Source organism: Schistocerca piceifrons, chromosome 4 (assembly GCF_021461385.2).
Source record: "Schistocerca piceifrons isolate TAMUIC-IGC-003096 chromosome 4, iqSchPice1.1, whole genome shotgun sequence".
NCBI classification, from domain to species: Eukaryota; Metazoa; Arthropoda; class Insecta; order Orthoptera; family Acrididae; genus Schistocerca; species Schistocerca piceifrons.
The window spans coordinates 220,467,598-220,491,671 of NC_060141.1; the positions used below are offsets into that span (position 1 = coordinate 220,467,598).

A 24,074-nucleotide genomic window follows, 5' to 3' on the forward strand; every position below is an offset into this window, starting at 1 on the left:
CTAAACTGTAGTACCCTGATGCCAGACACACGACTAATACTGTGTGACATGTGGCAAATGGACATTTTTTAAAAGAGAAGTATTGACTTCTTGAAATGACAACTTTTCTGCCATTGATTGTAATTACAGTTGGTAGTGTACCTGCCCGAAGGTACTCACTTGGTTTTTAGCGAAATGCAATTTCATTACACAAAACATACCATTTCAGTGGATTTCAGATTTAAAGGCAACATTGGATGGGTGATATCCTTCATCAATGCAATTTTCAAGCTTGTGTTAAAAATTTATGTACTCATATTTAAATATTTTGCATTGCATTTTTGTCACTTCTTCCTTGTTGCTTTCTTTGATCTGTGTGAAGTTTGTAAGCGCAAATTGTGATTTGAGGTATCCTCATAGAAAGAGCCTCAAATGGTGAAACCAGGGAACCCTGGGGCCCGATGTATGTCATCAAAATGTGAAAAAGTCTTTCTGGATATGTGTGCCAAAGAGTTCACCAGCAGTGGTGGATTGTGTGTGATTGGAAGAAAATATTTTTAATATGGAACAGATTTAGATTTTTTAGTTGTGGAAATAAGAAAGTTCTAAAGATGTGATCATGTCATTCAGTGGTGACTAAAAAATAAATACACTGGTCGATGATGCCAAAAGTATCGTGTCACAATCACACTGTTATGCTCTCAATATGGAGGGGTTTTTCACAAATCTTATGAGGATTCTCAACCTCATCCTCACAAAGAGTGCTTGCCTTACCTTCTCAATGTTTTCCAGGATTTTTACAGTCTCATATAGACCAAATGACTTTTTCTTTACAATACTTGTTGTTTGCAGGCTAAGAACTTTCCTGAGGATTGTATTTCAATTCAATTCAATTTTTATTATCACATAACATGCCTTATACAATCAAAGATTGTGACAAGTACTGGGATTGGTATCTTGAATCCCTAGTTTGAAGTGAATGCCACATAGCCACTGTGCTGCTGTTACAGGCTAACATATGCAGACATGGAATGTTCCATCATCCAAAGCAAGGCCATCTGACCTTTGTAGGCACCATATAGTCTGTGTTCCAAAAACATCTGCTTCCTGTTGCTCATCTTACACTAATGTTCTACATAATTTTATGTTTCAGAAGAATTGGACATTACTAACCTCTTCTTCCTCCTTAATTCTCAACATATTTTTTGTTGCAGCGTATCGAAGAGCACTGCATCCGTGATCTGATGGAGCTTGCCGTGAAGTTACCTCGAAAAGGAACTGAAATGAGCCTCTCTGGCTTAAATGTTCTGACATTTCTTCATGAATTCCATTCACGTAAAAGCTGTGATGCCATTCGTGAAATGCTTACGTCACAATATGATCTGTTCCTGTGGAAACAGCTTCAGGTAATTCTTGATGCTTAATGGTAATCTTCCTGTATTTTTAGATTGACAGTCGTACAATAATTTTACGAGCAGCTACACCACCTCCTTTTTCATCCAATCCCTTCATGTACTATCTAACCTTCCTTTTGCTTCCCAATCCACTTTTAGTAGTAAACTGTCCGCTTCAATATCTGTTCACTAAGCCTTAAATATCTACTTGCTGTCAAATTAGTAGACATTGCCTCTTATATCAAGTGGATATTTTGATCTACTATCACTGAGAAAGTGGCATTTGTTATTTTTGATATTTGCTATATTTTTTAAATTAACTGTTAAAGAAAAGCACTGAAGTATGCATGATATCTACTAACAATGTGTGTGGAGGCAGTTAGGTACCAGCACACATTTGAAGCATGTAATCGTATGGGTTCAGCAGGGATGTGAGTAAGTCATGTTCTCCATGATTATCGTATACAGATGGCAGATGCCTCTCATCACTATTCAGTGTAATTTGAGGACTGTGTACTATTAGAGCAGCATTCTTGAACCTGTTGTTCAGTACTACAGTTAACATTTCAGAAGTTGGTTCATATTTCAGTATGATAATTCATAAATGTACTGCACCTCCTCATGAGCCAGTTCATTTGATTGAGCATGTTTACAACTGGTTTAAACCAGCAGCACATCATCACCTCAAGAGAGCTGCCATTAAGGTGTGGGACATAAGTGCAAATGTTACAGCCACGGAGTGGGCAGCACACAGGTTAGTATCCAAGCATGCTACAATGTACGAGGTCAAGCAACGAGGTATTGAATGCTTCCTACCCACAATTTTGATTTCACAGGGGTACATTCCCAAATAGATTCCCTTCATTTTGATGGTGATGATTGTTGTTGTTGTTGTTGTTGTTGTTGTTGTGATTCTTGAAGTTTTCCCGACATACTGAATATTCTGTGAAGTTTCAGGATTGCAGCCGGATCATGTAGACTTCTTCACGTGAGTGCCCGCCACTGGAGACTGGTAGTTCACATTTTCAGCTTTATAGCAAAAAAGGTGTGGCAATGTATGTGCATTGGCAGCCAGCATGCGAGCGTCCTCTGTTGAAATCCGCGCTCTCTGCAAATACTGTGGCGTGCAGGTACATGCGTAAAGGTGAAACTGCATGTCTGTCCTCTATCGAAACACCCACTCGTGTCACTAAAAACAAACGTCAGATGTCACCAGACATTTCATTATTAATAAAATGTTTTCTCTCAGTAGAAATTGATGAAATCACTGGGTCTCAAGCCCTATCCAGTTGAAATTTATGAGATTTTGTGCCAGAAGTATTTCCACATATTCTTTGATTACTTAACCCCAAAAAGATCTCACAGGGGCCAAGATTTTTGTGGCAGAATAATCCATAGAGTATCCTATGGTAATAAAATGCTCCGCTATGGCTGACATACTGGGCTGTGAAAGGTGAGTGTAGCGCTCATGTTCAACGCACCTTTCAGGTACTGTACGTATCGTCTGACCTATATACACTTTGCCACACTGGCACGGAATTTTGTAAATACCAGCACTCCACAGACCCAGATTGTCCTTTATTGAACCGAGAAGGGCACTAATATTCACCACCAGCCAGAAGGTTACTTTAACTTGATGTTTCCTTAGAATCCTGCCTACTATAGAGGAAAGGCTGCCAACGTGTGGAGGGAACTCGCTCCTTATCTTCTTGGTATTGTGCGTGGTCACATTTCTCCTTCCTTTGCGCTGCACTAGTCTGATGTGGAGAGTAAGCATTATCTTTGAATACCGACTGCAGATGTTCTGGCTCCTTTGTAAGGCTGTCTCATCAGAAGCAACATAAGCCCGGTGCACCATCTAAATTCTATCCACAAGAACATCCAGTTTATGATGGAAACAGAGAAGGATGGTTGCTTACCATTTTTTGCACACCTGTTGTTGGTGTAGCGTGATGGCAGCTCAGCGCTTTCAGATAAAGGTCCATATTGTGGGCTTACTGTAGAAAGAATGTCCTAATGAGCCATCTGCTTTCCTAGTATCCAAGACATCCATCTCTATTTCCATCATAAACTGGACGTTCTTGTGGACCAGGAGTCAGACTGGGAATATTCTGGCGATATATAGATGACACTTTTGTAATGTGTCCCCATAGTGAAGAAGAACTGTCACGCTTCTTGCACCATCTAAATTCCATCCACAAGAACATCCAGTTTATGATGGAAACAGAGAAGGATGGTTGCTTACCATTTTTTGGCATCTTGGATACTAGGAGAGTGGATGGGCCATTAGGGCATTCTGTCTACCGTAAGCTCACAAATACAGACCTTTATCTGAAAGCATTGAGCTGCCATCACCTTTCACAAACCACTGGCATCCTTAGAACAATGGTGCACCAGGCTCACGTTGTTTCTGATGGAGACAGACTTACAAAGGAGCTGGAACACCTACAGTCGGTATTCAAAGATAATGGCTACTCTCCACATCAGATGAGTGCAGGGCTAAGGAAGAAGTAACGTGACCACCCACAATATCAAGAAGATAAGTAGCTGGTCAAGTCCAGCGAGGTCCTTCCATATGTTGGCAGCCTTTCATCTACAGTAGGCAGGATCCTAAGGAAACATCAAGTTACAGTAATCTTCCAGCTGCCGGCGAAGACTAGTGCCCTTCTCACTCCAATAAATGATGATCTGGGTCTGCAGAAGGCTGGCGTTTACAGAATTCCATGCCAGCGTGGCAAAGCATACATAGGTCAGACGATATGTACGGTACACGAAAGGTGTATCGAACATGAACGCCACACTCGCCTTTCGCAGCCCAGTATGTGGGCTTTATTGGAGCATTGTATTACCACAGGACACTCTATGAACTACTCTGCCTCAAAAATCTTGGCCCCTGTGAGATCCTTTTGGGATTAAGCAATTAAAGAATATGTGTAAATACATCTGGCACAAAATCTAATAAATTGTTACAGTGACTTTCAACTGGAAAGGGCTTGGGACCCGGTGATCTCTTCAATTTCTACTGAGAGAGAAAACATTTTATTCATAATGAAATGTCTGGCGACATCTGACACTTGTTTTTAGTGATGTGAGTGAGTGTTCCGGCAGAGTACGGACATGCAGCTTCACCTTTATTTATGCCACAGATGGAACAGTATCTGCAGAGGGTGTGGATTTCGATAGAAGATGCTCTTGTGCCAGCTGCCAATGCACATTTGTTTCCGTGCCAATTTTTGCTGTAAAGCCGACACCATGAACTAGCAGTCTCCAGTGGCGGACATTCACCTGAAGATGACTGGACGGTTGCCAGCCGAAATATTGTGGCAAGAAGTCAACATGATCTGGCTGCAATACTGAAACATTATTATTATTATTATTATTTCTTTACTTTCTCAGACGTTAAGTCTGGTTAAAAATGGAAAGTGACGCGGACCTTGATCAAGCGTCACTTCCTTTTAACTGTACGGTATGTGTTATATTGCATTTAGGAACTTTCGGGTAATTGAACATGTATCAATTATTACGGATTTTTGTAGTTGTATATATATGTTTGGATGTAGCTGTATTGCGTTGATGTACTGGTGGATATTGTGTGGTATGACTCCTGTAGTTGATAGTATAATTGGTATGATGTCAACTTTATCCTGATGCCACATGTCCTTGACTTCCTCAGCCAGTAGGATGTATTTTTCAATTTTTTCTCCTGTTTTCTTTTGTATATTTGTTGTATTGGGTATGGATATTTCGATTAGTTGTGTTAATTTCCTCTTTTTATTGGTGAGTATGATGTCAGGTTTGTTATGTGGCGTTGTTTTATCTGTTATAATGGTTCTGTTCCAGTATAATTTGTATTCATCATTCTCCAGTACATTTTGTGGTGCATACTTGTATGTGGGAACGTGTTGTTTTGTAAGTTTATGTTGTAAGGCAAGCTGTTGATGTATTATTTTTGCGACATTGTCATGTCTTCTGGGGTATTCTGTATTTGCTAGTATTGTACATCCGCGTGTGATGTGATCTACTGTTTCTATTTGTTGTTTGCAAAGTCTGCATTTATCTGTTGTGGTACTGGGATTTTTAATAATATGCTTGCTGTAATATCTGGTGTTTATTGTTTGATCCTGTATTGCAATCCTGAATCCTTCTGCCTCACTGTATATATTGCCTTTTCGTAGCCATGTGTTGGATGCGTCTTGATCGATGTGTGGCTGTGTTAGATGATACGGGTGCTTGTCATGAAGTGTTTTCTTTTTCCAATTTACTTTCTTCGTATCTGTTGATGTTATGTGATCTAAAGGGTTGTAGAAGTGGTTATGAAATTGCAGTGGTGTAGTCGATGTATTTATATGAGTGATTGCTTTGTGTATTTTGCTAGTTTCTGCTCGTTCTATAAAGAATTTTCTTAAATTGTCTACCTGTCCATAATGTAGGTTTTTATGTCGATAAATCCCCTTCCTCCTTCCTTTCTGCTTAATGTGAATCTTTCAGTTGCTGAATGTATGTGATGTATTCTATATTTGTGGCATTGTGATCGTGTAAGTGTATTGAGTGCTTCTAGGTCTGTGTTACTCCATTTCACTACCCCAAATGAGTAGGTCAATATTGGTATGGCATAAGTATTTATAGCTTTTGTCTTGTTTCTTGCTGTCAATTCTGTTTTCAGTATTTTTGTTAGTCTTTGTCTATATTTTTCTTTTAGTTCTTCTTTAATACTTGTATTATCTATTCCTATTTTTTGTCTGTATCCTAGATATTTATAGGCATCTGTTTTTTCCATCGCTTCTATGCAGTCGCTGTGGTTATCCAATATGTAATCTTCTTGTTTAGTGTGTTTTCCCTTGACTATGCTATTTTTCTTACATTTGTCTGTTCCAAAAGCCATACTTATATCATTGCTGAATACTTCTGTTGTCTTTAGTAATTGGTTGAGTTGTTGATTTGTTGCTGCCAGTAGTTTTAGATCATCCGTGTATAGCAAATGTGTGATTTTGTGTGGGTATGTTCCAGTAATATTGTATCCATAATTTGTATTATTTAGCATGTTGGATAGTGGGTTCAGAGCAAGGCAGAACCAGAAAGGACTTAATGAGTCTCCTTGGTATATTCCACGCTTAATCTGTATTGGCTGTGATGTGATATTATTTGAATTTGTTTGGATATTAAGTGTGGTTTTCCAATTTTTCATTACTATGTTTAGGAACTGTATCAATTTAGTATCTACTTTGTATATTTCCAATATTTGTAGTAACCATGAGTGGGGTACACTATCAAAAGCTTTTTGGTAATCAATGTATGCGTAGTGTAGTGATCTTTGTTTAGTTTTAGCTTTATATGTCACCTCTGCATCTATTATCAGTTGCTCTTTACATCCTCGTGCTCCTTTGCAACAGCCTTTTTGTTCTTCATTTATAATTTTGTTCTGTGTTGTATGTGTCATTAATTTCTGTTTAATGACTGAAGTTAATATTTTGTATATTGTTGGTAGGCATGTTATGGGGCGATATTTAGCTGGGTTCGCTGTGTCTGCTTGATCTTTAGGTTTCAGATAAGTTATTCCTTGTGTAAGTGTATCAGGGAATGTGTATGGGTCTGCAATGTAACTGTTAAATAATTTAGTTAGATGTGAATGTGTTGAGGTGAACTTCTTTAGCCAGAAATTTGCTATTTTATCTTTTCCAGGGGCTGTCCAACTGTGAGTAGAATTAATTGCTTGGGTGACTTCATGTTGCAAAATTATCACTTCAGGCATTTGTGGCATCATCTTGTATGTGTCTGTTTCTGCTTGTATCCACCGTGCATGCCTGTTATGTTGTACCGGGTTTGACCATATGTTGCTCCAGAAGTGTTCCATGTCTGTTATGGTTGGTGGATTGTTTATTTTAATGTGTGTGTTATCTATTGTCTGGTAAAATTTCTTTTGGTTTGTGTTGAATGTTTGGTTTTGTTTCCTTCTATTTTCACTTTTTTTGTATCTTCTAAGTCGTTTGGCCAATGCTTGTAATTTCTGCTTCTTTTCATCTAATTGCTCTGTCGCTACTTGTTGTGAGATTTTACCTAACCTTTTTCGTTTTTTTTTCTGAGATTTCATTTCTTATAAATTGTGTTAGCTGTCCGATGTCTTTTCTCAGCTTTTCTATTCTGATCTGTAGCCTGTGTTGCCGCGCTGGTTTTGTGGGTATCTTCTGTGTGTTGGTTGGTTCTGATCTCTGCCTAGTGTGTATATTTAGTGTAGTGAGTGCTCCTATATAAACCAGTAGTTGTAACTCTTCCATAGTTGTGTTTTCATTTATTTTGTTGTGTATGATTGTGTTGATAGTTTTTATTGTTGTTTCGACTTGTGGGTTATTTGGCGGTCTATGCAAGAATGGTCTAATGTCTGTATTTGTGTCTTTGTATTTTATATATGTCAGCTGAAATTTTTCTTCTATATCTAACATGTGTGTCACTTCGTGTTCTATTTGTGCTTGTTCTGGTGGCTGTCTTAAGATTTCGTTTTCCTCTGATTATTTAATTGATGCGCGTTGTTCTTTGTTTGTTTGCTCTGGGATGTTTGAGTCCATTACTGTATTTTCTTCTTCTTCTGATTGCACATTATTTTGTTCCAGTATTTGTTGTACTTGTTGTTTGATGTTATCTAATTCTGACTGGGGTATCCTGTTATTTTTGATTATTACACGGATCTGATCAGCTAGTCGTTGTTCTGTTAAAAATTTTAATTCTGGGTATCTGGTAATAAATGTTGTGTATTATTATTATTATTATTATTTCAATGAGCTATTTTTTGGTTTCATAATGCTTATTCTTCCATTTCCTGTTTTCCTTAGATCTAGGCCAACACATATTTGCAAATATTAACGTTGCGCAAAACATTTTTTGAGCAGTTTAGTTTAGATTCAGCAGATAGCCTACGTGATACATGTTGATCACTTTTAGTCACCTGTACTTGAAGAATATTAATTTGATAAATGCAAATTAGTACCTGGTTATGTGTTACATAGCCTTCCATTACAGTGGACACAAATATTATTGATGCTGGTGGAATTCACTTTCAAGTTGAACCACAGAGATCAGATAAGGAAATAGATTCTTTTTAGTGTTTAAATTAATGACTTTCAGTATGACAGAATTACTGCTGTTGGGGTAGGCTGTGTGTTATAATGAGCACTCAGAAGTGCAGCTTAAATTTAATACGTGTTGCTCAAAATGAAAACAAAGAGAGCTGCTGTAGAATCCATAAAGTACATAGCTTTGATTCTACACTTGTCTATTGTTGAAATTTCATAGTTCAAGCACATGGAGAAATAAACTGGCTCGCTGAAATGCAGCATTCCAGTATTTAGCAACACTTCCATTGTTCTTTCCTTCACAGATTTAAGTCACTGCCACAGTATTATGAGATGGAGCCCACCACGTCTCCTTGCCACAGCTACCCACAACAGAATGTTCCAATATACAGTTCTTTCACACAATGCAGGCTTTCTTGGCCATTAATTACAACTTTGGTTAGTCCATATTTTGGGCATTTGACCATGGTCTGGGGCAGACATGGGCAACCTTTGGTGACCCATGTGCCTGAAAAAGTTCACAGGCTACCTCGCCACGTGATATGACAGCAATGCTCCCAGCACATGAAGTCAAAACTATAGTGCCCGTGACATTAATGTTTATGAGGTAATGCACCAATGTGAATGAACCCCTTTCCCAACACATCATGCCAACAAATTGTCTCAGAAAGCTCTTTTTTGAGAGTAGATTCGTTTTATGTTTACCTGGAAAACAGTAAAATTGATATTGCTGAGAAGAAAATGAAAAACTGAAATATGGCAACATTGCATGAATCTAACATCGCAAATGCAGTGAACTCAGTGAAGAGCCATTAGTAGTGTCTTGCTAGCAATGCCCATACCAAACAGAAATGAAGAGCCTTGTGTGGCATTCGTACTTTCAAATTAAAACTAAAAACCTCACTACCTAGTACTGATTATCAGGGCTACACTACAGATAAGGTGTACAGCAACCAACATTGAATGTCCAAATTGGAAATTAATATTTTAAATTTGTCTTTCTGCAGCTGCGCTGTTTGTTGACCAGTGTGTTTCATAAAAAAGCGGATTTTCATAGTGTATTCCTTCGCAGCAAATAGTGATTCACTACACAACAAGCAAACAGGTTTATTTTTGTATAGGTATGTCCAGAAGAACAAACACCATACATCTATGATGTATGAGCCTGACAGCGTATCGAACTTTCACCACAGATGTGCAGTTAATGTCCAGCCTCTCACAGGAATACAGTAGGACTGCAAGTGAACAGCATAATTGTCAGGGGACACTAGGTTGGATGGGGGATGTGCTCAGATAGCTGAAACAGTTAAAGTGACTGCTCACATAAAGTGGAAAATCTGGGTTCATATCTCGTTCTGGTACAAATTATCATCTGCTGTCACTGAGTTATTTCAATGCCCCATTGCAGCAAAAGTCGGAAATTTCTTTCATCAAGATTTATCTTTGTACATAACAAAGAAATAATCTTCCATCCATTTCTTTGAAAATTGATGGCATTCTGTGTGTACTTTTTTCTTTTAACGCCAGGTATTTTGAGAATGCACTCAATAAACATGCACGGAAACACTTACACGAAGTTAACAAACAACCGGCATAAAACTTTACATACAAACAGACAATGGGTAAGTAAGTGTCTTGGAAAATCAGGTTTTCTGCAGGTAATCCACACTGTATTTGCATGATATTTCAATTGCTTAAGTCATGATCTTCATCAAGTGTTCCCTGATGAAAATTTCGTGCGAGTACAATATTGATAACTAGCAGAAAACCACATTTTCAAAGATGACAGCATGTCGCCAGGGAAACCTGATGACTTATGAAAGATAAATAGTTTGTTCAACGATTTATGATCCCTGCTGCCACTGTTCAAATCAGCACATTTTGCGAGTAGTTGATAATTTTCATGTCATTGTCGCTTGCTGCCATTGTTTGCAATCTGTCAATGTGTAGCACAAACATAAGCAGTAAGCAGTAAATAACTTGTGTGTCTTGTCATAATTGATCAAAAGTGGTCTGGAAAGTTTTGAGTCTACAAAAAATAACAAGTATTGTAAAGAAGCAGCTACTTGACCCAAATAAGACTGTAAGAACTCTGGAAAACACAAGACAGTAAGGCAAGTGCTGTTTTTGACACTGGTTGCCCACCCATGATATAAAGCATGTATCTGAGTTTAATGCTTCAATTCCTGTTGTGGGAGACTTTTGTGTGGCTGTAATTCTATGGCTGGTTGATTTTTAAACTTAAACAGGCTCAGATACCTAAACTGTTTATAAATAATTGCACAATTGTTGGGCCATGATTGCATCCGAGCACTGCCATAGATGGCAGAGTCGCACTGATGTGCTTCCTAATGCAATATAAGGTTTAATGCTGTGTCGACTACCACATGAAATATCAGTAAACACTCATGTTTCATGCGTGCAGTTTGTAAGTTGAAATGTTTGATCTGAAGTATCCTCATAAAAAAAGTCTTGAGTGGTCAAATAAGGGGATCTTAAGTCATCAACAGATTTAGAGATAACTTCAGGTGTGTCTCACAGAAATGCCTTGGGAGCTGTGCTATTCATATTGTATATTAATGACCTTATGGATAATATTAATAGTAACCTCAGACTTTTCACAGAATGATGCAGTCATCTATAATTAAGTACTGTCTGAAAGAAACTACACAGATACTCAATCAGATCGAGGTAAGATTTCAAAATGGTGCAAAGATTGGCAGCCTGTTTCAAATGTTCAGGAATATAACATTGTATACAACACATTACATAAAATGTATTAACGTATGAATGTAGTTCGAATGAATCACAGTTAGAATCTGCTAACATATAATTACAAATATCTGAATGTCGCAATTTGTAGGAAGATGAAATGGAACAATAATGCAATCACTAATCAGTTTAGAAAGGAAGCTGCCTACAAAACACTTGTGCGACTTGTCCTAGAACGAGCAAGTGTGTAGGACCTGCACCAAATAGGAGTAATGGGGAATATTAAATAGATTCAAAGAAAGGAGACAGGAGAATGGTCACAAGTTTGTTTGACCCATGGAAAAATGTCACAAATTTGTTGAAAAATTTGACCCGGGGAGACACTTGAAGACAGACACGAACTATCGCGTGAGGATCTACTGAAAAGCTTCTAGAACAGACTGTAAGTGATGACTCCAGGAATACAGTACTATGCCCTATATATTGCTCTCGTAGGGACCATGAAAACAGTATCAGACTAATTACAACACACCCAGACGAATATAAGCAATCATTCTTCTATCGCTCCATATGTGAATGGAATGGACAAAGCCCTGATAATTGGCACAATGGGATGCACACACATCACAGTGGTTTGCAGATTATAGATGTAAATCTAACCAGCAGCTTCCCAGTCACATGACTAGAATGCTATGCACTAAACTATAAGTGGCTCTAGTAAAAATACTCTAAATGTTTAGTATAAAATGGCATATGGAAATATCACAAAGATATTTTGGAAAATCTGAAATCTGATGTCCAGCACTGATCTTAAAATACCAAAGTATGAAGAAAATTGAAGTGGGTCAGCCCAAAAGATCCCCATATTAGTGTTGAGGCCTTCTGACCTTACTGGTGACATTCAGATACTTCTTCTGCTAAGATGAGCCAGCACAGACATTGGAGGACAGGGCATACCATCCTGTGTTTGTCACAATCAAAAAAATGTCCTAGAAGCCATGCCGTATCTATTTCCCACATAGGTTGTACGTATAACGAACATCGTTTCATTTAACTGCAACCATATGATTTCAGTTTGAGCCATTTTCAATTGGATTAGATTAGATTAGATTTACTTTCATTCCAATTGATCCGTAGTGAGGAGGTCCTCCAGGGTGTAGAACTTGTCAGAAAAACAACAATACATGACAAATATTTACAACTCAAACAAATAAGCTAATGTACCATTCCACAGGTCCCAAGTGGAATGATCATCATTTTTTAATCAACACTATATGAAAGAATCATTTTACAAATACTAATGCACTGAATTTAAAATAAAAAAGTTTTTTTTTTAAATTTATTTATAAGGTAATAAATGTGTAATACAACTACGACAATACTTACTTACAATGAACACAGTTACTGCACTGAAATGGTGCAGAAGTTAAATTGTACTTACACACACACACACACACACACACACACACACACACACACACTTATTTACAATGAACACATTACTGCACTGAAATTGTGTAGAAGTTGTATTGTACTTTTATATACAAATCAGTTGGTTCTACTGAGAAATTCATCAATGGAGTAGAAGGAGTTGACCACCAATAAATCCTTTAGGCTCCTCTTAAACTGAATTTCATTGGCTGTTAAGCTTTTTATGGCTGCTGGCAAGTTATTGAAAATCTGTGTTCCTGAATAATGCACATCATTTTGTACAAGACTAAGTGACTTTAAATCCTTGTGAAGATTATTCTTATTTAATTGGTCAAGTACACACCACAAATTGTACTTCAACCACCATAGTTGTGGCACATATTTGCCATTCAGTTTCATATATGCAGACAACTTAACAAATTGTATGATTAGTATAACATACATGTGTATGTCCATTTGTAAATGGCTCAAAGCTGAAATTGGCGAACTGGGCCCAGACAGATTGCTTGTTAGCTGATAAAAGCAGCTGAGGTCGAAAATGCAAAAACTCACAATATCATCACTGCAGTTGTCTTACAAGATGTTTTCAATGCGAGACTGTTTTGTCACATCTGAAACGCCACTTGGATGCCCCTCTTGTTATGGCTATGTAATACTATGTCTGCCTTTGATTTATTTTATTTGATATACTTTATAAGTTTTTATTCTGTGATTTCTTTGTGTACAGTTTTATTAAAAATTGCATCTGTTTCTCTTTACTCTGTTACAGAGCTCCAGCAGTAATGTCAAGTGTAGTGCTACAGAGATACTGGCTGATGCCTACCCTTTGGAAAGACCCAGGCAGGATATTGTGAAAAACAATGAGTATCTCGCTAAACAGCACAATGTGTTCAGTGATTTGCTGGTGGATGTCAACCCTACTGTCAGGAGTGTTGCTTTCAGAGTGAGTATTTCGTGCTATTCGTAACGTGGTTGTAAAACTTTGCGGTGAGATTGCACATTTCTGTAATCGTTGTGTTCATCTAAGTGTAAGTGGACCTGAGGAAAAAAAGAATGTTGAACCTGCCCATTTCTGCTATAATACCGAGAAGAATATTTCATAGCTTTGCGATTCTTCAGCTAACTTTTAGAGGTGGAGGCCGTAAGGTGAGACAGGTAGAATGCTAGTGGAATGAGGTCATATGTTTAGTACATTTTCACTGACAACAAACAGTACAGGGAAAAAGAAGGAAGTAAGATGAGCCATGTCTGTGAGAGAGACTGCTACATCTCAGCCACCATGGAAGGCTTTCCGGACTTCTAACAGAACCGCGGGACTGCTTCACACTGCCAAGCAAGTATGGTGGTTCTGCCTTCTGTTAGCTAACCTGTCAGCTTCTGAGATTTTTTGATTTTGTTAGTGGTCACAAAAAAAGAGAGAAGAATTACAAATTGCTGTGAGCAATAAAAATATTTGTTATATCTGTGTTGTCAATTTCAAAAGCTTTTGTTTGTGGCTATGATTATTTTTCTTAATACCGTCAGTTGTATGTCCTGCTTCTTCATTTCAGAAAATATCCCAGATAGCCTCAAAATTTTGGGCCCAGATTCCTCCCAGTGTACTGCAGCACTGGATATCAACAATGATTCTTCGGTTGGCAAAGAAAATGGAAACTCCTCAAGTAAGGCAAAGCATATACCAGGGGCTGCACGTTCTTGTAGAAAATCCCAATCCTCTGTGTACGAAGATTCTGGAGAAGGTACGTGAGAGTGTCCTTTTTTATTTTGACTGATGAATCAACAGTGCCTATAGAGTGCCTGAGAAGTACCCGTATCTGTTTTGCTTCTCTGTATTTGAGGAAATAATTGTTTTATTGGAATATTTGCTGTGAAGCCAACAAAAAGCATTGCTGTCATCATAGTATTTCTTTGTTTCAGTATTGTATTGTTTCACGTCTCAAACTGGCTACTGAGAGTATACATTGTTACAATATAGGGAAAGAATTAGTGGCATGTGTGTGAGTTTTCCAACCTCCACATACAAGATAAACAACGGCAGAGATGATGGATGTGTTTAGAGATCACTTTTGCAAGGGTCCACCTCATAAAACAACCCTGCTTGCTGAGAGAAATGTGCTTTTGTTTCAGGCAGTGTTAAAGATGAGCTACATTGCAGATGCAAGAAAACTCAAGAAGAAATGTGTGTCACAATTGTTCTATCAATTGAGCAATCTCCAATGAAATCCTTTTGCAAAAACGCATTGAACTGCTAATGTTTTAGGTATGGATTTCACTATTCTTCTCATATTGTGGTGGCTTTATTTATGGTAAATTTCATTAATGAATACAGGTTGAAAAATATTTAAACCAACAAACTCTGGGAGGTTGTAGAGGACATCAAAACAAATATTTTCGCCTAATGTCATTTTTTCCTATGAGGTGTATTTAAACCGGTAGAGGAAGGTTTCTCTGGTGGCAAATTAATTAAACCAACGAACACATTTCCATTTTTTATGACCAAAAGACAACACATTAACACAACCCAATTTCATTTACAGTAGATTTTCAAAAATGCCTCCATTGACACATAAACAAAGATTACACCGACGGATCATGTTCTGTCTGACACGGGCAAAAACCCCAGGAGTATCCTGAATTGTTCCTGCTGCTGCTACTATCCGAGCAACCAGATCCGCTTCTGATGCAACAGGAGTTGCGTAAACAAGGTTGCACAAAAAAGTTCAGAGGGGACATATCTGGGGATCGAGCAGGCCATGGTACAGGACCACCTCTGCCAATCCAAGTTTCTGGGAACCGTCGGTCCAGGAATCGACGCACATGACGACTGAAATGTGCCGGCGCCCTGTCATGTTGGAACCACATGCGTTGTCTTGTAGCGAGCAGGACATCTTCCAGCAATTCCAACAATGCTCTGGCGAGAAAATTGTAATAGTGCCTGCCATTTAATGGCCTAGGTAGCAGATATGGCCCAATTAAACAGTTCCCAACAACACTGACCCACACATTAACGAAGAACCGCACTTGATGAGCGCTAGTAACTGTGGCATGTGGGTTATCCTCACTCCAAACATGCGAATTGTGCATGTTGAAGACTCCATCACGCCCAAACGTTGCTTCATCAGTAGACAACACAGAGGATGGAAATGTAGGATGCATTTCACACTGTTCCAGGTACCACTGTGAAAACTGTGCTCTGGATGGATAATCAACTGGTTCCAGGTTGTGGACACGCTGTAAGTGAAATGGAGGTAACAATTGCTCTCGAAGGACTGTTCTTACTTTCGTCTGATTCGTCTCCATGTTACGTGCAATTGCACGAGTGCTGATTGAAGGATCCCGCTCCACATGCTGCAAGACAGCTTCCTCAAATTGCAGCATTCTTACCGTGCGACGGCATCCCTGTCCAGGTAATCTGCTAAATGACCCGGTCTCACGCAGACGTTGGTACACAGCAGCAAAGGTCGTATGATGCAGGATACGGCGATTAGGATATTGTTGTTGATAAACCCACTGTGCAGCTCGTCTATTGTGGTGTGCTACGTAGTACGCACCAACCATATCAGTGTACTCACTCCAGGTGTATCGCTCTTTTTTGCTGAGATTTTTTTAAAGGGAGGAAATTGATTATTTGTGTAACACGATACTGTAAGGTTAGTTCTCTCTTAAATTAATGTACATTATAGGCCTATACAAAGATGTTCGCCCATTGAATGCATTGAAGTTGTCTCAATAGTGTTTGGCATCATTGACCTTCATCTGTCACTTACAACTAAATTGTACATTGAGAAGTATCTCTCCACATCAACTCTCTTGATGGGTGCCCAAATTGCATATAAAGCAGCTCTTCCAAATTCATTGTTTTTAAGTTTTTCACAGGGTAGCAGTTTCACTGTATCGGGCTTCTCATCACATCTCGATCAGTTAACTTGTCGGTGGAATGATGAAGACATTTCAAAAAAACTTTCATATCATGGAATTTCGTTTGCTGTATTTACAGCAGCAGAATCATTCAGAACAGACTGTAGGGTTAAAGAGCTTTTCAATGTTTTTATTTTTTATATATAATTGCCCCCCCCCCCCTTTTCCCGATGATTTTTGTGCCTCATTTTGGAATGTGTCAAAACAGTTAATAGTGCCTGTTGAAAGACAATCTCCAGAATTTATTTTCTAGTAATTTGATACTTTTTAAGTTCCTCTCATAACAAATATGTAAACAGGTAATTTGTGCCTTCTAGTGTTGTAATTGAACTGACACATGTCGCTTCCCAATTTGCATTGTAAGAAGATTAAATGTAACACAGTTTCATTTTTAAAATGATCAAAACAGAGCTCGATGACAGTATTTTTGGTTTCCAATTATCCGGAAAATTTGCTGATTGCAGGTAAGTGTGTTCAAGCAGTACACTGCATTGAACCAAAAATTCCATTTTGTGATGACCGGATTAGGAAAAAGCTTTTTTGGCAAGTGAAGAAATTTCTCTTAAATGAACAGAAGGACTGCACTTTTCATTTTGAAATAGTGCAGAGACACTGTTTTCACTTTACTGACAATAACATTTAACTCCCTTAGTTCTTTTTATGAAAATGTCACCTACAAAGTTCATTTTGTATGCCCAGCATTTGTAATGTATTAAGTGGTGTCCAGTCAACGCTTTGTGTCAAAACAAGATCCCTTGTATGTATGTGTGCAGCAGAGTCTGATACTAAATGCACAACATTAATTTTTATGCTGTAATCTTTTAGAGGATCTACTGTGGCCTTGGCACAAGTACTTGTGTTAGTAACATCTAAAAAGTTATAGGAAGCCAGATACCATTTCTATTCTAATGTTGCACTCTTAGTCCAAAATAAAACTGCAGTTACGCACCTTCAACATACCTAGTTTGGTCAGCGGGATGTTTGCCTTTAGACACATTTTAATTATATATAGATTCTTCTCAAATTAATTCCCCCGCCCACCTCATATCTCTCTCTCTCTCTCTCTCTCTCTCTCTCTCTCTCTCTCTCTCTCTCTCTCTCTCTCTCTCTCTCTCTCTCCCTCCCTCTCTCTCTCCCCCCCCCCCCTCCCTCCCCCCTCCCCCCCCCCCTTCTCACCTATCCCCCCAACAGCAGCCTGCAGATGCTATTTTTGCATTGTGACTAGCATTTTTAATGTGTTTTTCTAAATTATTCTTCTTTACACAGTTGAGTTTCACATTACGGAAGCTTCATATAAAAGAATTTTTGTCTTGGAAATAAAAGCCTTCTTCTTTTGGTTATGGATAGCATCACTCCTGCAAATTGACTCTATGCGTACCCATCTTTAACACACTACAATCACTTCACAACATTCATGAATTAACAAAACAGTACACTGTGAATGTTAGTTAAGAACGTGAAATTCCAGTGATACCATATCTAGCTGGCGAAAATATTTACAAAAAATATTATAGCTATACTCATATTTTAGAAATACTTATTCAATACTTACGAAAAATAAAGAGAAAAAAATACAATATTGTGAAATGGAAAGTTGCTACTCACCATATAGTGGAGATGCTGAGTTGCAGATAGACATAACAAGAACACTGTCACAAATAAAGCTTTCGGCCATTAAGGCCTTGGTCAACGATAGATGACACACACACACACACACACACACACACACACACACACACATAAACGCAGCTCACACACACAACTGCAGTCTCAGGCAACTGAAACTGTGGTTTATTTGTGACAGTCTTTTTGTTGTGCCTAACTATGTCTCAGCATCTCCACCATATGGTGAGTAGCAACTTTCCATGTCACAATATTGTTACAGTCCACCCTGGATTTTCCATTGTTTGATTAGAGTTAAAAATACAGTAGATGTAAGAAAAAGAACGCCATTCCAAAATTTAAGTGGCCATCGATTGTTTGCTACTTTACCATCAAACATTTCTGTGTGTAGTACAAAGATGCTGTATTTATATCTGGGCAGGGAATGAAGTGAATAAAATTGGTAAGCATCAAATTAAAAAATTCTACACCACTATGCTTTCACATGCAACAAAGCAAAACACATACTGTTTGAAGTCATCTAGTAAAGTTTTGGAAGCTGCAGTTAGTAATTTTCTACTGTGTATCTCAACTTCGATGCTTTTTTTCTTTGCCTCACTTTTATTTGTTCATTATTTTACCCAGGTAGTAAATAAAACAGCCTTGGTTTAGTGCTCACTTTTTAGTGACATAAAGTATCACGGAGATGTATCTTGTTTTATGTGCACCATGGTAAATCGGCAGTGCATAAATGTGTGTGTTGGACAGGTTAGTGGAATGCAGTATCTAACACGTATTGCAGTTATGCAACAAATATTTGTTTACAGTAGTAAATTTAATTCTTTTGTCACTTTACGTTGTGATTTCGTGTAGTCATAACTATTTTATAAACAGCACCAGTCCAGTACCAGAAAATGCAGATGTTTTAGTGCTTACTTAATAAATTTTGCTGAAATATACTAATTTTAATAAATTTCACATGTTATCACACTTTGAAACCATCTGAAAACATGATGCACTATACCTAAGTAGTGTTGGGTTAACCACTTTTTACACTTTCAAAACATTTCACAATGATAGCATTTGCAAATACCTCTAATAACAATATAGACATATAATAATATATGCACAAATTATTGTGAAAAGAATAGCTTCTACTCACCATATAGCAGAGATGATGACTCGCAGATAGGCACAACAAAGGAATGTCGGAAAGTGAGCTTTCAGCCAACAAGATCTCCATCAAAATAGACAACATGCGCGCGCGCTCCCACACACACACACACACACACACACACACACACACACACACACACAAACGCGCGCCCGCTAAGTCCAACTCTCACACGCATGGCCACAGTCTCTGGCAGTACGGGTCTGCAGTCTGTGTATATTATTTAAAGGAGTTCATATTCCTCTTAAAGCTGTAGAGGTTATCAGCAGCTATTGCAATTTCAGTGTTATGCCATTGTGAAGCATCTGTAATATGTAATACAGTGTGTTCAGAAAATATAACGGGAAGACAATAATGATATGAGCAACAAGGAGTCTGTTAACATGTACTTAGAAAGCTTTGATGCTGTGTCATGCCACAAATATAAGTAACTATACCCTTGTAACAAACCACAGACATATGTAATGTCTTGTATTCAAACTGCATGGGAACACACTGTACTGAGAATGTCAACATGGCACAAAGATAACAGGGGATGTATACACCTCACATATTAACTAATCAACAGTACAGTATTAATATTCAACATCATAAAAAATAGAAGAAAGATGAGTGTGTTTATGTATAAATGTGTAAATGCCCTGGAACGGCATCAGAGCACATTACAATTTTCTCTCTGCCATAACAATCACTTTTTTGTTTGAAAACAGCGTTGTAAAATTATGAGGGCTGTTTAGGACACTGCATTACACTTCTTATGTTACGAAGCTCCCTCTGGTGCAGAGCTCCTTGTCACCATTTCCGATGTGGAGCGAATGCTGTCCTGGCATGGGGCTGATTTGGTACTGCAGGTTTTGCCTTGTGTGGTTCTGTGATCTGGATTGCACACATACATTGTGTAATGCAACACTCGGTTTACATCTTCCACAACACTGATTGCATTTGTGAGAACTTCATTATTCACAATCTCACTTCATTGAAGATGCTATGCAGGATGTTATGTAGTGATAGTTTATCAAAAGTATTAATAAAACACCATTCCTAATGCAATTCTTAAACAACAAAATCGAAACCGCAACATAGATGGAACATATGGCAATGAATAAAACTGTATGTTACAAATGTTTAGTTCATATTAAAAGCAGAACTATCTATTTAACCTAGTGTGGCAATCACATACAATAAGAAAAATATGTTTTCTAGCTAGCAAATTTTCAAAAAATAAGAAAGTAATCATTTACTGAAGTGTGCTTCCTGCAGACCAACTTCGTTCCCATATTGCCTCTTCTCATCCCAAATTCCAATAAATCAGACTAGAGCAGAACAGCCATATCAACACTTTCACCGTTTCTCCCAGAATGTTGACTTTGCTTAACACATGCTCGTCACACCTTGTGGAAGAGGAGAGAACACAGGCACTACAATCCAGCTGGTGGAAGGTTAGTCTTTAGCAAGATGTGTTATAATTGATAGTTGTAAGTCAAGTTACTCACATGCAGCAACCAACGAAGCAAAACAGTGGTACACCAAGAAGTCTTAGTTAAGTTGCCAGAGCATTGTTAGAATTTGATAAATAGTAACTAACAAAGGGATATTTCTCTTTGACGCATCACAGAGTATGTATGCAGTTTTCTATGAGACAATGTTTACTGTGTTGTCTACGCACTGTCACTGCATCTGAAAGAGGATACCATTCGCAGTTTCCTCCAACTCAGCTCTTGAGTTCCCTACACCACAACCAAGACATTGTCAAGGTAATATATGAAGACACAACTTTTTAATCAGTTAAAATGTGTAACAACTTCAGAGATGTTAATAGCTTGACCTACTATATAAATGGATATAGTAGGTCTAAAGGAAGCAATAAATAAATAAATAAAAATATTCAAGTAAATCGTGCAGTTACATAGTGGTAACTGAATCTGCTGGATAGTGGTGAAACAAGCAAAATGCTAAATGCCAGGCATGCCTTGGAAAGTTGCCAGTGGATACTAACAGAGAGCTTCTGGACCTCACCACTGAGGCTGTGTGCGGAGTCAGTTCTCCATTGACACAGTACCCTTACAGTGGGCAGTGAATTACCCATTCCTACATTCAGTGTGAGGTCATAGAGTATGTTTTCTGTTGGGGCAATGGTTAATTTGTTGCCTACACACTATCACTGTGTCTGGGAGAGGATCCCATTTGCCATTTCTTCCAGCTTAGCTTTTGAGCTCCCCAACACCACAACTAATACATTGTCAGCATACTGTGCTGAGACACAGCTTTCTAATCAATTAAAATATGTGACAACCTCAAAAATTGTTAAAAATATGACCTATTGTATAAATAGAGCGAATAAGTCTAAAGGAAGCAATAAATAAAATGTTCAATGTATGTGTGCAGTGTCAGTATGAGTAAATTATGCAGCTAAATAATAATAAATAAGGAAGGCAAGTTACTTCTGGTGGTGTTACGACCACCTGATGGAGTAAGGAGTAGAATGTCGCTCTGTGGAATAACATTGTCAATTTTTAAAATAAATGAACAGCAGAGGGCATAGCAGGTTTCAGACTTATCTTTAAATAGGAGGAGCAGTGGAACACCCTGCTGACAGAAACAAAACCATCGGCCCAAAGCTACATAACCAAAGTGGCCCAGCTGAGGACTGTAGAGGCAACAGCATGCCGGCGGAGGCAACAGGCTGCACCAGTCAGGAGGTGCAAGAGAAGGTTGATGCATAAGGAGTGGTTTGGCCTGCATTATACTCTCACCATCCCTCTGGAGAAAGGGAGCAGAGGGGTGTATGTCATACTGGGGCACTGGGTGCATAGAATGGTGATGAGAAGCTTGGCTGTTGGTGACCCTGGTATCAGGCCCTAAGGTCAGAGGTGGCCACATCGGTGCTGATTGTGACTGGTCGTGGCTGAAGTTGGTTGCAGTGGTAGTTCATAAGGGTGTGCTCAGGCATAACATAAAACAACTGGTTCCCCCTGTGACCTGATGACATCCCCTGGGGTCCACTCAGGACGTCAGTCGAATGTGCTTGCTCAGACCCAGGCGCCCCACACATAGGCAAGTGTCTACACAGGCTTAGTATGTTGCACAGGACAAAGGAGGTCTAACAGGGTACAATGCTGACACCTGTGCTGTATTTTGTCCGAGCTGACCTTGTTGTCAGGGATTGACTGATACGTTGCAGAAAAATTGTGCAGGACTTGCTCAATAAACAACAAATGCAAGGCCTTCTGCTTCTGTGTGTTGTATGTACACACAATCTGCTCAGCCTCCATGTTGGAGGCAGGGTGGAAGGGGGTAGTGGTCAGGTGTTCAACGCCCTTACAGTGACAGAAGGCATGGGAATGCATCAATGTAAATTGGGGCTTGTTATCCAACATAAGGGTGCATGGCAGTTCCTTGATGGAGAATATCATTGAGAGGCCACAGGTGGTAGCAGGGGTGGTAGTGGACAGGATCCACATCATATAAGGAAAGTTCAAAAGGGCATCTACCACCAGCAGCCTTACAGCTCCCTGAAACAAACCAGCACCAGACCCTTTGCAGCGTAAAACAGCTGAGCCACAGATACGGCTCGTTATTGATTAACATCACAGCAGTGCTGGAGTCTGGCTGGACTTTCACAGACTGGCGAAAAACTTCAGTGCAATGTAAGCTTCCATGGTGGCAATGGAGCTGTCTGCTCCATAGCTGTAATGGTGTACATCAATGTGCTGTCCCCTGGCCACCTTTGAGTGTGCAGCCAACATGCAACTTCGTAATACATTGCTGAGAGTTGGTCTGGCTCACTGCTGCCACAGTCTTGGCAAGACTGGATTTTCTTCAGCTTGCATGAATTACATTGCAATGCCAAGGAGGGAAAGTGTTTTTGATTGTACCAGTTAATATTACAAAACAGGCCACTGGACACTGAGTGGGTGGCAGAACGATCAACATACTTAACCATTTGAACACCTGTGGTTTTTGCCCTATGGCAGAAACTACTGGGGCTCGAAGGTTCAATTTTTTCATAAGACAATGGTGATCCAGATGCCTGTGAACTTAGATTAGACAGAGAGAGAGAAAAAGTAGACAATGAGTCAAAATGAGAAGTTGGATGGTGATTGTAAAAGTGACAAACTACTATCAATAGTTGAATTTCATTTGTGTAATTATGTTGAGCTTCAGAAGTAACCTCAAAAGATTTAGTAATTTTTAGCTCTTCACCAAGACTAGGATCAGATGTGGCCGAAGCTTCTTTGGATACATTTCTGGCTGGGCTATGTGAACCATCACATCCCAAATCAATGATTCCACATATGAAACATTACACTTGTGGCACGTGAAATTGTACTTTCATGCGAGACCCTGCAAGTCAGCAGCTGTGTAAGATGGTCTGTGTTGTTTACAACACTGATTAAACTGTAGCTTAATGCAATGAGTTACGTTTGATGACTGTTGTATTTGGTTAACAGTACACAAGAGATCATTGAAAGACAAAGCACTAGGGACAAATAGTTGCTGTAATTTTTGCACCACTTTGTATAAATGACTGCTAGAAGACAAGAGCAGCACCCTTTTCTACCTACCAGAAAAGCTGTAAGCAAAAAGTACAATTCAAAATGACAGATGTGAATTTCCCAGCTCTTCGAAGACTCATCAAAGGCTAAATGTAGCAGTGGGAGCACAGTCATGACCACAAACTGACACCGTTGCTGCCGAGACACAAGCTGCGCGTTGTTTTTGTTCCTGTTGCCATAGTTCTAGTACTGCTGCTGTTGTTATTAACAGCTGTTGCTCTTAGAGTTCCAGAAACAAGGGACC

General features: G+C 38.8%; 1 protein-coding gene across 1 annotated transcript in view; it reads left to right on the top strand.

The window, feature by feature from the left end:
* LOC124795533 (condensin-2 complex subunit G2-like) overlaps positions 1 to 24,074 on the top strand; it is a 101,252-nt gene that overhangs the window by 43,704 nt on the left and 33,474 nt on the right. Inside the window, exons 7-9 of the mRNA XM_047259605.1 lie at positions 1,194 to 1,385; positions 13,350 to 13,523; positions 14,131 to 14,319. Coding sequence (XP_047115561.1) covers positions 1,194 to 1,385; positions 13,350 to 13,523; positions 14,131 to 14,319 — 555 coding nt within the window. The remainder of the gene's footprint in view (positions 1 to 1,193; positions 1,386 to 13,349; positions 13,524 to 14,130; positions 14,320 to 24,074) is intronic.